Here is a 12,978-nt window from a genome sequence, read left to right as displayed (position 1 = left end):
GCAGTTTACATTCCACCTCAGGCCAATGTCAATCAGGCTTTAGATGATCTGAGCAATGGGATCATACTGGAGATGGGTAATTGTGAAAAGTGGGTTTGTTTGATACTGTTTTTGCAAACAATAGGCTGACCAATGTTCTTTAAATTTTAGTCTCCAGCTCTATTATTGATTCCTGTGCTCTTTATCCACTTGTTCCTTGATTAGTTGGTTATATGTTGTCTGTCCATCTATTCTCCTTGCCTTCGTTGATTAATATCTGCTAAGAAGTATTGGTTCAATATAACTTGATAGCAATCCCCACCCTACCTCTTGAATTTTCTCTAACTTTCAGTTGTTTTAATGTGAATGCTTCCATCTCTGTTGCTAGTTTACAGTAGTTTTATCAGCTGTCTGGGGATGCACCCAGTCGCATCCCCAGTCGAAGTTACAGTACAAATCTCTACATCTTTGTTTTATCGGAGTACCCTTCCTGATGAATGTTTTTGTCACAGTTTGCCTCATTTAATCTTCATGTTCTAGAAAACTGTTTAGTGTTCTACCTGAAAATTGTTACTCTGAATTTTAGTTTGTTCAATGGATGCATTTGATTTTTGTTTTTCTCTGTATATAGCTGTAATTGAGCACGTGCGAGATGGAAGTGTGGTGAGAGCTTTATTGCTGCCTGACTACTATCTGGTGACGGTGATGCTTTCAGGTGTCAAGGTAGAACTTTAGAACATTATTTTCCTTTAAAGATTTTTATTAATATTATACAAATTGTATGAATACAAATACAAAATTCATAGGAATACATGTAATATGAATGACATTACATTTAAATCAGTAATGTGATCACAGTGTCCTATATTCCAAATCAATCATGTAGAAAAAAAGATTGAATTATGAGATGAAATAAAATAGAATAATTGTATTTTATTAAAAAAATGTCTACCCCCGCCCCCACTACCAAATGAGCTGGTTGGTGGGGAAAAAAAAATACCTTACCATATAATATAATAATAATGGCTGAGATCCATACTTTAATAACAGTTCAAAAGTTATGAAAATAACTCAGAAAGGGTCCCCATAACATTAGAAAATCATGTTTAGAATCAGAAATTGAGCAACGAATCTTCTCTAGATCAAGGCACAGCATAACTTCAGGTAGCCATTGAACATGAGTGGGTGGGGCAGCCTCCTTCCACCTGAGCAAGGTCGCCCTCCTGGCCATAAGAGACATAAAGGCCAATACCCGCAAATTAGATGGCTTCAGTTTTGTAATACCATCCTCAACAATACCAAACATGGCAGTCAAGGGATTGGACTTAAAACTAACATTGAAAAGTACAGAAGAAGTTTGAAATACATCTTTCCAAAATTTTTCAAGGCTCAGACATGTCCAAAACATATGAAATAGTGTGGCCACTCCATTGGTGCATCTATCACAGTAGGGGGAAATATCTGCGTAGAAATGAGAGAGCTTGTCTTAGACATATGAACTGTATGTACCACTTTGAATTGTAAATACGAATGACGAGCACATAATGATGAAGAATTAATCAATCTTAAAATACTCTTCCAGCTCTCTTCAGATATGAAAATCTGTAAATCCTTTCCCCAGTCTCCTTTAATTTTATCTAAAGAGGTCTTTTTCAGTCCCAACAGCAGACCGCAAATGTAAGATATTGAACCATTATTTTCTACTGAAGTACCTATATTGATTTGTGTGCGAATTTGTACTAATTTCCAAGCTGGATGCCACTGATTTTATAATACACTCTAGGTCTCTAATTTCCCAGTACATTGCCATTATCAATTTGTCCAGTCACAATTTTAATGTTTCTGGCTGTCAATCTGCAGAACTACCTTTTTCAGCAGAGAACCAAAGTACTGTTGATTCTGAGGATCTGAATTTAAAACCCATGAGGGTGGGGGGGGGGTTTGTTGGGGAGAATTATTAATATTTCAGTACAGTGAATTGATTTTGTTGCCTCTGAACCGTTCTGACCAATGGGCATTGATCTGAAATCTAAATGTTGCACACCACCACATCATACCTTCTAATTAAACTACCTTTAAGCACTATTTTGGAAGATGATGATAGAAGTCAGTATAAAATTGAAAAATATCTGAACTCAAATATTTTTAGGCTATCAGTTTTCTCCCTATCCCACTTTCTATTTGATCTGCTCTCCATAAATAGGATATTTCTTATTTTGTTGAGTTATTTGTAGGATGAATGGTCCAGTGAGAATGTATATGAACTTTGTAATCCTTGGAGTTTTAATGTTTTTCTTCAACATGATCTTGTAGTTTGGGGAAAATCAGCTAGAGGAAACGTGTCCAGTTGTACAGCCACCTTTAGGAATTTTTTTATAACTGCCTGGAAATTGACTAATTGTATTGTGGAATTAAAATAATGTTTTAAGTTGAATTTTGAGTAATAAAATGTCCAAGTGTAAGAGTATAGCAGGAGTGAACAGAGCCACAATCCAAGCACAATGGAGATCCTTCTGATGGAGGCAACTAATTGGATTTCCTCCCCAAAATACTTTTCTCTTCAAGTTCTGATGGAGGAAGCAGAGGGATGAGATATCTTGTGAAGGGGCCAGGAAACGGATAACTGTAAAAAGGATACAGCAGCATTGTTAGTAAAGCTTTTATTTTGAGTAATCAAAGTGAGAAGATACCATTCACATGTATAATAAAAAATGAAATGGCAAACAAGGAGGATCTATTTCACTTAGAGAGGCTAGTCACATTTAATGTAATTGGTAGAAGGAAAGCAAGTTGCAGACATTTTTTTCAGCTAAAAGATATTTGTATTAGGAGCGACCTGAAAGGTCAGAGTTAGAAAGCCTTATTGTATTGAAAGGGTTAATGATATCTTGAAGTTCAGTAAACTCTTAGCACAGAGTTGGGAAGCACGATTGACTGAAGTAAATTTTGTATTGGGTAGTACACCACCTATGACATAAATTACTGATTCTGTGACATTTTGTTCCCCATCATCCTTGTCCTTGCTGACCTCCACCGTCTTCCAGTTTGTCATTGTGCTGATTCTAGATGAAGCAAGACATCACCATTTTAAATTACTATTTCTTATCAAACCTCTTTGCATCTGCAATTTTCTATGACCCTTCCACTTCTGGTGTTTTGATCATGGATGATTTCCACTGCTGTATTGGCTATCAGCACCTGGAATGTAATCTTTAGAATCCCCTCTCCAGAACACTTCACTCTGCCAGTTTGAAACTTTGATCAAGAATATGCTTATTTTTCCTGATTTCATTTTGTGGCTCTTAAGATTTTTATTTTGATTGCTTCTGTATTTTATGATATTAAAGGTTCTGTAAATGCAAACTGTTGTAGATGCCTGATTTCCTATTTACCAGTCTGAATCACTTCGTAATGAAATATTAAATATCTACTTGACGTGCCATTGTTTTAGTATTATCTTAGTACCACTTGCCATTGCCATCACTACATTACTGATGTGATGTCTGCTTAGATATGTTTAGAGCAATAACCTCGTATCCCAGAGGCAAAAATGCTGTAAGCTGAAGTAAGTGCACGATTGCCCACTGGCTGCCATATGCAGAATGTATTTCTAAGTCACTGAAGTTAATCGAATCAAATTTTTGTCACACTAATGTGGGTACAGATATAAGACTAGAATGTATTAAGAATGCTTTGGACACAACTATTTCTTTCTGCAATTGATATCTAGTACTATACAAAAGTCTTGGGCACATATATATAGCTACAGCACATAAGACTTTTGTGTTGTCTTTCCAGTGATTAAGTAACAATTAATGCTACTGAGCTAATACAGAGCTAAGTACTTTTATTTCTGTTTCCCAACCACAGTCCTATCTTAACCAATATATAGTACTGTAGCGGTGTGCTACACACAGCGCTGAAATAACGACATGGAGTCGGTAAACTGCAGTTAAAGAAGATTTTATTTGAACTTTGCGGCTTCGCTTTAAAGCCTCCTTGATCCCGCCCCCCCCCCCTCGGGTGCGGATGCTGTAGGAGGCGCGTATTCACAGTCCCGCGTGAGCTTTTCCCTTTGTTAGTGAAGCAGACCTGGTGCCCTTTTGGGACTGGCCTTTATGCCAGCGTGTTGGCTATTTGTGAGCCGGTTCGAGTGCACTAGGAAGTGGGTCACCACATAACCCACCCACCCACCCACCCCCCCCCCCCCCAGAACCGGCGATACACCCCCCGATGTCCACAGTCTGGGCTGGACCCTGTTTGGGAGGTCGGCCCCTGCACCGCGGTGCCGGGAACTCGACCGGTTGCGCCATGTCCACGTGGGCCTGTTTGAGGCGGTCCACCGTGAAAACCTCCTCTCTCCCCCCAACGTCCAGCACGAACGTGGACCCGTTGTTCCTGAGCACCGTAAACGGCCCCTCCTAGGGCCGTTGCAGTGGTGGCCGATGCCCGCCCCTTTGTACAAACACAAACTTACAGTTCTGCAGGTCTTTGGGTTCACAGGTTGGGTTCTGCCCATGCTGCGAAGTGGGTATGGGGGCCAGGTTGCCGAGCCTCCCGCGTAGTCTGCCCAGGACTGCTGTGGGTTCTTCGTCATGCCCCCTTGGGGCTGGTATGAATTCCCCGGGGACGACCGGGGTGCGCCGTACACCAACTCGGCCGACGAGGCGTGCAGATTGTCTTTGGGTGCCGTGCGGATGCCGAGTAGGACCCAGGGAAGCTCGTCCACCCAGCGGGCCATGAGAGCCAACTTTAGGTGACGGTGGAAACGCTCCACCAGGCCGTTCGACTGTGGGTGGTAGGCAGTTGTGTGGTGCAGCTGTGTCCCCAAAAGGCTGGCCATAGCTGACCACAGGCTGATGGTGAACTGGGCGCCTCTGTCGGAGGTAATGTGGGCCGGTACACCAAAGCGGGACACCCAGGTGGCGATCAGTGCCCAGGCTCAAGATTCGGAGGTGGTGTCGGTGAGCGGGATCGTCTCTGGCCATTTGGTGAACCGGTCCACGATAGTGAGGAGGTGACCCTGGCAGGGAACCCACAATATCCACATGAATGTGGTTGAAACGCCGGTGGGTGGGGTGGAACTGCTGCGGCAGAGCTTTGGTGTGCCGCTGCAACTTGCACGTTTTGGTCCATTCACTGACCTGCTTGTGGTGACCGTGCCAAACGAACCTGCTGGAGACCATCTGGACAGTTGTCCTGATGGAGGGGTGCGCTAAGTTATGAATGGAGTCGAAAACACGGCGCTGCCAGTTTGCCGGGACAATAGGACGGGGTTGGCTGGTGGTGACGTCACAGAGTAGGGTCCTCTCACCTGGGCCTACGGGGAGGTCCTGGAGCCGCAAACCGGAGACTGCGGTTCTGTAACTAGGGATTTCCTCGTCTGCCTGCTGTATCTCTGCCAACGCCTCAAAGTCTACCCCTTGGGAGGTTAGGGCGAGAGAGCGCGTCCGCCACGACATTGTCCTTACCCAAGACGTGCCGGACATCTGTTGTGTATTCAGAGATGTAGGACAGATGGCGCTGCTGGTGGGACGACCAGGGGTCGGACACCTTCGTGAACGTAAAGGTAAGCGGCTTGTGGTCCGTGAACGCAGTGAAGGGCCTACCTTCCAAGAAGTACCTGAAATGCCGGATTGCCAGGTATAGTTCCAACAGTTCCCGGTCGAAAGCACTGTAATTGAGCTCGGGTGGTCGCAGGTGTTTGCTGAAAAACGCCAGGGGTTGCCAGCGACCCGCGATGAGTTGCTCCAGTACCCCACCGACTGCCGTGTTAGATGTGTCCACAGTGAGGGCGGTAGGGACGTCCATTCTGGGGTGCACTAGCATCGCGGCGTTTGCCAAGGCTTCTTTCGTTTTAATGAAAGCGGCGGCGGACTCCTCGTCCCAGGTAACGTCCTTGCCCGGACCCGACATCAGGGCGAACAGGGGGCGCATGATTCGGGCAGCTGAAGGGAGGAAGTGGTGGTAGAAATTTACCATACCCACAAATTCCTGAAGGCCTTTGCTTGTGGTGGGTCGGGGAAAATGGCGGACTGCGTCTACCTTAGCGGTCAGAGGGGTTGCCCCGTCTTTAGTAATCCTGTGGCCCAGGAAGTCGATGGTGTCGAGCCCGGACTGGCATTTGGCCGGGTTGATTGTTGGACCGTATTCACTCAGTCGGGCGTAGAGTTGATAGAGGTGGGACAGATGCTTCTGACTGCTGCTTGCTATGAGGATGTCGTCCAAATAGATGAAAGCGAAGTCCAGGTCGTGTCCCACCGTGTCCATTAACCGCTGGAACGTCTGTGCAGCATTCTCCAGGCCGAACGGCATGCGGAGGAACTCGAAAAGGCCGAACGGGGTGACGAGTGCCGTTTTGGGGATGTCGTCCGGATGCATTGGATTTGATGGTATCCCTGGACGAGGTCTACCTTGGAGAAGATCCGTGCGCCGTGCAGGTTTACTGCAAAATCCTGAATGTGCGGCACAGGGTAGCGGTCCGGTGTTGTAGCCTCGTTCAGCCTGCGGTAGTCGCCGCATGGTTTCCAGCCCCCTGTTGCTTTGGGCACCATGTGCAGGGGGGAGGCCCAAGGGCTGTCGGACCTCCGTATGATCCCCAATTCCTCCATCCTCTTGAACTCCTCCTTTGCCAGTCGGAGCTTGTCCGGGGGGGGAAGCCTTCGAGCACGGGCGTGAAGGGGTGGTCCCTGGGTCGGGATGTGGTGCTGTACGCCGTGTCGGGGCATGGCTGCTGTGAACTGCGGTGCCAGAACCGATGGAAAATCCGCCAGGACCCTGGTGAAGTCGTTGTCGGACAGCATGATGGAGTCGAGGTGAGGGGCTGGCAACTGGGCTGCACCCAGGGAGAAAGTCTGAAAGGTCTTGGCATGGACCAGTCTCTTCCTGGGTAGGTCGACCAGTAGGCTGTGAGCCCGCAAAAAATCCGCACCCAGAAGCGGTTGGGCTACGGCGGCCAGTGTGAAGTCTCACGTGAACTGGCTGGAGCCGAACTGTAGCTGCACCATATGGGTGCCATATGTCCTTACTGTGCTGCTGTTCATGGCCCTCGGGGGAGGGACCCGGTGTCCTGTTGCGGGTGTCGTAACTTGTCAGAGGTAAGATGCTGATCTCGGCACCGGTGTTGACCAAAAAGCGGCGTCCTGACCGCTTGTCCCACACATACAGGAGGCTATCCCGATGGCCAGCCGCCGTAGCCATCAGCGGCGGCTGGCCCTGGCGTTTCCTGGGAACTTGCAGGGTGGGCGACAGTGGCGGGCTTCTGCGCCCCACTGCTGGTGGTAGAAGCACCAGTGTTCATTGGGCTCCCCACCCCTGCCTCTGGGGTTAGCGGGCTCTGTGGCCAGGCCGGGTCTGGTTTGCTGCTGGGAGTGTGGCCTGGTGATCTGTGCAACGGACGCCCCACTCACCTTCTTGGCGTTCCACACCAAGTCCGCCCGGGCTGCCACCTTCCGGGGGTCGCTGAAATCCACGTCGGACAGCAGCAGGCGTATGTCCTTGGGCAGCTGCTCTAGGAATGCCTGCTCAAACATGAGGCAGGGTTTGTGTCCGCCGGCCAGAGACAACATCTCATTCATTAAAACTGATGGAGGTCTGTTCCCCAAACCATCCAGGTGCAGTAAACGTGCAGCCCGCTTGCGCCGTGAGAGTCTGTAAGTCCTTATGAGCAGGGCTTTGAATTCTGTATACTTGCCGTCCACTGGCGGAGACTGTATGAACTCAACCTGGGCCGCTGTGTCCTGGTCGAGGGAGCTCACCACGTAGTAGTAAGGTGTGTCCTCTGAGGTTATCTGCCGAACGTGGAATTGGGCTTCTGCTTGCTGGAACCACAGGTGAGGTCGCAGCGTCCAGAAGCTTGGCCATTTCAATGAAACTGCATGAACAGATGCAGCGTTGTTCATCTCCGGTCCAAATATCGTTTGGACCGTCGGGGTCACCGATTGTAGTGGCGTGTTACACGCAGCGCTGAAATAATGACACGGAGTCGGTAAACTGCAGTTGAAGAAGATTTTATTTGAACTTCGCGGCTTCACTTTAAAGCCTCCCTGATCCCGCCCTCCCCGGGCGCGGATGCTGTAGGAGGCACGTATTCACAGTCCCGAGCGAGCTTTTCCCTTTGTTAGTGAAGCAGACCTGGCGCCCTTTTGGGACTGGCCTTTATGCCGGCGCGCTGGCTATTTGTGAGCCGGTTCGAGTGCACTAAGAAGTGGGTCGCCACAGTACTGTGCAAAAGTCTAGCTATATGTGCCTGAGATCATTGCACAGTACTGGATGTAAGTATATATTAGGAACATAGAAAACCTACAGCACAATACAGGCCCTTGGCCCACAAAGCTGTGCCAAACATGTCCTTATCTGAGAAATTACCTGGGGTTACCTACAGCTCTGTTTTACTGAGCTCCATATACCTGTCCAGGAGTCTCTAAAAAGACCCTATTGTATCCGCCTCCACCACCGTCGCTGGCAGCCCATTCCATGCACTCACCACTCTCTGCGTTTTTAAAAAAAAACACAACTTACCCCTGATATTCCTGCTGTACCTACTTCCAAGCACCTTAAAGCTGTGCCCTCTAGTGCTAGCCATTTCAGCCCTGGGAAAAAAGCCTCTGACTATCCACATGATCAATGCCTCTCATTTTATACACCTCTATTAGGTCACCTCTCATCCTCCGTCACTCCAAGAAAAAAAGGCCGAGTTAACTCAACCTAGTCTCATAAGGCATGCTCCCCAATCCAGGCAACATCCTTGTAAATCTCCTCTGCACCCTTTCTGTGGTTTCCACATCCTTCCTGTAGTGAGGCGCCCAGAAATGAGCACAGTATTCCAAGTGGGGTCTGACTGGGATCCTATATAGCTGCAACATTACCCTAACTCAATCCCATGATTGATGAAGGCCAATGCACTGTATGCTTTCTTAATCACAGAGTCAACCTGCGCATTAGCCTTGAGTGTTCTATGGACTCAGACCCCAAGATCCCTCTGATTCTCCACACTGCTATACTATTAAGACATACTGTCTTACTATTAATACTATATTCTGTCATCATATTTGACCTACCAAAATGAACCACCTCCCACTTATCTGGGTTGAACTCCATCTACCACTTCTCAGCCCATTTTTGAGTCCTGTCGATGTCCCACTGTAACCTCTGACAGCTCTCCACATTACCCACAACACCACAATCTTTGTGTCATCAGCAAATTTACAAACCCATCCCTCCACTTCCTCATCCTGGTCATTTATGAAAATCACAAAGAGTAGTGGTCCCAGAACTCTGAGGCACGCCACTGGTGACTGACCTCCATGCAGAATATGACCTGTCTACAAACCACTCTTTGCCTTCTGTGAGCAAGCCAGTTCTAGATCCACAAAGCAGTGTTCCCTTGGATCCCTTGCCTCTTTATTTTCTCAATAATCCTTATGCCTTGCTGAAATCCATATACACTACATCTACTGCTGTACTATCATCAAAAAAAATTAAATCAGGCTCGTAAGGCAGGACCTGCCTTTCATAAAGCCATGCTGACTATTCCTATTTTGACTATTAAATTTACTTGTCTTTTATAGTGCCCTACATTCAAACGTGAAGCCGATGGGACAGAATCACCAGAGCCTTTTGCGGCTGAGGCAAAGTTTTTTACAGAATCACGCCTTCTGCAGAGGGATGTCCAGATCATCTTGGAGAGTGTGCAGAATCAAGTCATTCTGGGCACCATTCTTCATCCGGTAAGTCTTGTAAAACGGACAGAATGAACAAGCCCTTTAGCCTTTGGTGTGCATGCCAACTGTGATGCCCTATTAAGCTGCACGTTTACATGCATATGGTTTATTTCCTACTATTACTTGGCTATTCATGTATATGCCTCTGCTTAAACATTGCTATTGTATCTGCTGTCAGCACTTGCCCAGGCAGTGTGTTCCAGGCACCTACCACTCTTATTTTATATATAAGAAAGTTGTCTCAAAGGTCTCCTTTAAATTTTCACTTTAAATCTGTGTCCCCTTAAATATTTCCACACAGGAACCTTAGATATTTTCAAACAGTAGAGAGATAAAGACTTGACTGTCTACCTTATTTGTACCTCTCATGACTTTACATACTTGTGCGAGATCATCCCCTCAGCCTCCGATGCTCCAGAAAAAGCAATCCAAGTCTGTTTAACCTCTGAAGCAAATGCTCTCTATTCCAAGCAACATTCTGGTGACCAGCTTTTGTACCCTCCCCGAAGCCCCCACATCCTTTATTGTAGTAACCAGAAGTGCACAATATTCCAAGTGTGGCCTAAACGAAGTTTTATATAGCTATGGCATGGTTCCTAACTTTAATACTCAGCATTGTGACCAATGAAGGCAAGCATACTGTATGCTGCCTTTACCACCCTACTTCTGTTGCCATTTTCAGAGACCTAAGAATTTTCACCCCAAGATCCCTCTATACATTAGTGCTGCTTAGGATCTTGTTATTTACTGACAACTTGCACTTACTCTCGCAAAATGCAGAGCCTCATACTTCTCTGCCCATATTTCTAACTGGAATGTGGCACTGAGTAATTCTGAAATAACAAGCTTAGAGGTCCTGCATTTTAACTGTCTGCCTAACTCCCTAAATCCTCTCTGTAGGACCTCTCCTCACATCTTGCCTCCTTACATCAGTACTTCTGTGGCTGCTCATCCTCCACTTTAAGAAAGGACTGTGAACATTCAGATATGTCTTAACCTGGCACTGCAGAGTCAACGTGCCATCTTGGAGTCTTGATGCAGATACTGTATAGAAACGTCTATCTAACCCCCCTGACTAAAGACTCCCCATCATTGTTGCTCTAGTCCTTGACCTACCCTACTGCGCAATAGAGCTATTTATGTCATTGATCTGGTTGCTGCTGTTATTTTCTCCTGAGGCTAGTCTTAACGGTATCCGAAATCCCGTACTTATTTGAGAACAGCCTAAGGAGACTCCTCCACTACCTGCTTGTCTTTCCTGGCAGTCACCCATCTATCTGATTGAATCTTTGGTGTGACCATCTTCTGCTGCTTGCATGCTCCTCATTTAGTCCAACTGCCCCTCTAACTGATCTAATGGATCTGAGAGAAGTGACAGATGAAGACATTTCCTGTTGGGGACACTTAAACACCCAATGATCTCCTGTGTCTTATGGAAAGAGCATAACGTCAATTACTAGTGACCATGAGCATACTATATTATTCAAAAAACTGTGTTTAATTGTCTTAGGGAGAAGATCTGCAGTCCTTTCCCAGACTGGCTTGTATTTGAATTCAGTTCCATATGGGTAACAAGTCGCTGGTTCAAGAGATAAATAACCAAGAGCATTAACTGGTAGTCTAACTTGTGACACAATAATGCCATAGAGGTTGATAGAACTTTCTTTGCTCTCTATCATCACATTTCCTCAGCACTTGTTGACTTTATTATTGCAACTTCTACATGCTGCTTTAAAATTGGTACTGTTCAAAAGTGATGTAGATTGTCATTAGTTTAGATTAATTTTCATTATATTGTATTGTTATTGTTTCCTCAGTGACAAGTGGAGTCTTGTAATTTGTAGATTATGTGGTTCTGTGCTGCTGCTTAAGAATTTAACTGGGTGCTGTGTAAGCTTGCCAGTTCTTAAAAGACTGGGGCTCTCTGCATAGGAGTGGATACACCAGGAGGCGTTTGTTCTTGTGCTTCCTGATGCATCACATTGATATGTAGAGGTACTGCATTTGATTATTTAAGAATCTGTCTCCTTGGCAGCAAGATTGAAACCTACTCAATTCTGCCATCTGCTGGCTGTAGCAGCTTAATGTACTAAGAAAATATTCTGCTTCTAAGTGTAGGTAATGCAGGAGGAATATAGGGTGAAGACGTGTGCCAATTTACGGTTGGGAGAAACAGTGGAACACTTTCACTTTCAGTGAAGGGATAAACAAAAGATAAACGGGAGTATTCCTGTTACTGCTGCTGTGTGTTCAGAGTATGACTGCATCAGACTTTGCTTTTTAAAGGAAATGTATGAGTGTGCAACAAATGCAGCAGTGTAACGCACTGCCTGCTGTTCTGTTGGATGGTATATTTAGAATAATTGCTTTTTGTATTTTGCATTTTAAAAAAACACCTGTTCTTTTAATTTCTTCCACAGAATGGTAATATCACAGAGTTACTGCTTCGTGAAGGATTTGCTCGATGTGTTGACTGGTCAATTGCAGTTTACACTCAAGGTCCTGAAAAACTTCGAGCTGCTGAAAGGTAAATTGACTGTGAATTGAATAATTGAAAATATTATATGCAAGTCAAAACTTGGGCTTAATATTAAGTCTGAAATGATTTGACAGCATGTATTTAGACTAAAAAATATATATTTTTTGTTTTACTTGGAGTAATTACTTTTACAAAGCAATCAGATGAAAATAACAATAGAAGCAGAACCCTGAAGTTATTTTTACAGACTACTTGTAAAATCTTCCTGAATTAAGAAATAATTTATTAAGATTCAAGTGGTTGATAAGGATTTTTCGTGAGTCTTCTGGTATATTCCTACATGGCAGGTTAGTCAATAAATGGAAAGTCTTTAAGATTCAAAGAAGAGTGCCAAATTAGATCCTTAGTTGTTTTATTAGTTAATTATTGATGTACACTTGTGTGCCTGGAAACCCAAGGCCACGGGGCCTCCACATGGTTCACTGCTTGGTCCCTTGCATTTTGTGGTATTTTGGAAAGGGTAAAGAAGCTTGCAGATGATACAGGAAAAAATAGCTAAGTGGTTGAAGTGAGGAGGAAATCTTTAGTATACGTGTAGCTTCCAAATGGGTTTTGCCAGAACTGAATTGTGTTTAGACAATGGCATGTCTTATTGTATACTTTTCTTGTCAGCATTTTGTCAAAGAAGTCATTGCACTTGAGAAAGTGCATAAAAGATTAATTAAGTGGTTTATAGAACTATCAAATTGTGCTCATGAGGGAAGATGGATAAGGTAAAATTTTCTTTTGCGTTTTGTG

At 45.2% G+C, this 12,978-nt stretch overlaps 1 protein-coding gene across 1 annotated transcript in view; it reads left to right on the top strand.

Moving 5' to 3' along the window:
* The window catches only part of snd1 (staphylococcal nuclease and tudor domain containing 1), a 990,315-nt gene that overhangs the window by 29,467 nt on the left and 947,870 nt on the right, over positions 1–12,978 (top strand). The window contains exons 6-8 of the mRNA XM_059987006.1: positions 611–702; positions 9,549–9,707; positions 12,122–12,228. Coding sequence (XP_059842989.1) covers positions 611–702; positions 9,549–9,707; positions 12,122–12,228 — 358 coding nt within the window. The remainder of the gene's footprint in view (positions 1–610; positions 703–9,548; positions 9,708–12,121; positions 12,229–12,978) is intronic.

The sequence above is a fragment of the Hypanus sabinus genome, chromosome 13 (assembly GCF_030144855.1).
Source record: "Hypanus sabinus isolate sHypSab1 chromosome 13, sHypSab1.hap1, whole genome shotgun sequence".
In the NCBI taxonomy this organism is placed as follows: domain Eukaryota; kingdom Metazoa; phylum Chordata; class Chondrichthyes; order Myliobatiformes; family Dasyatidae; genus Hypanus; species Hypanus sabinus.
This window is presented reverse-complemented; position numbering and strand designations above follow the sequence as displayed.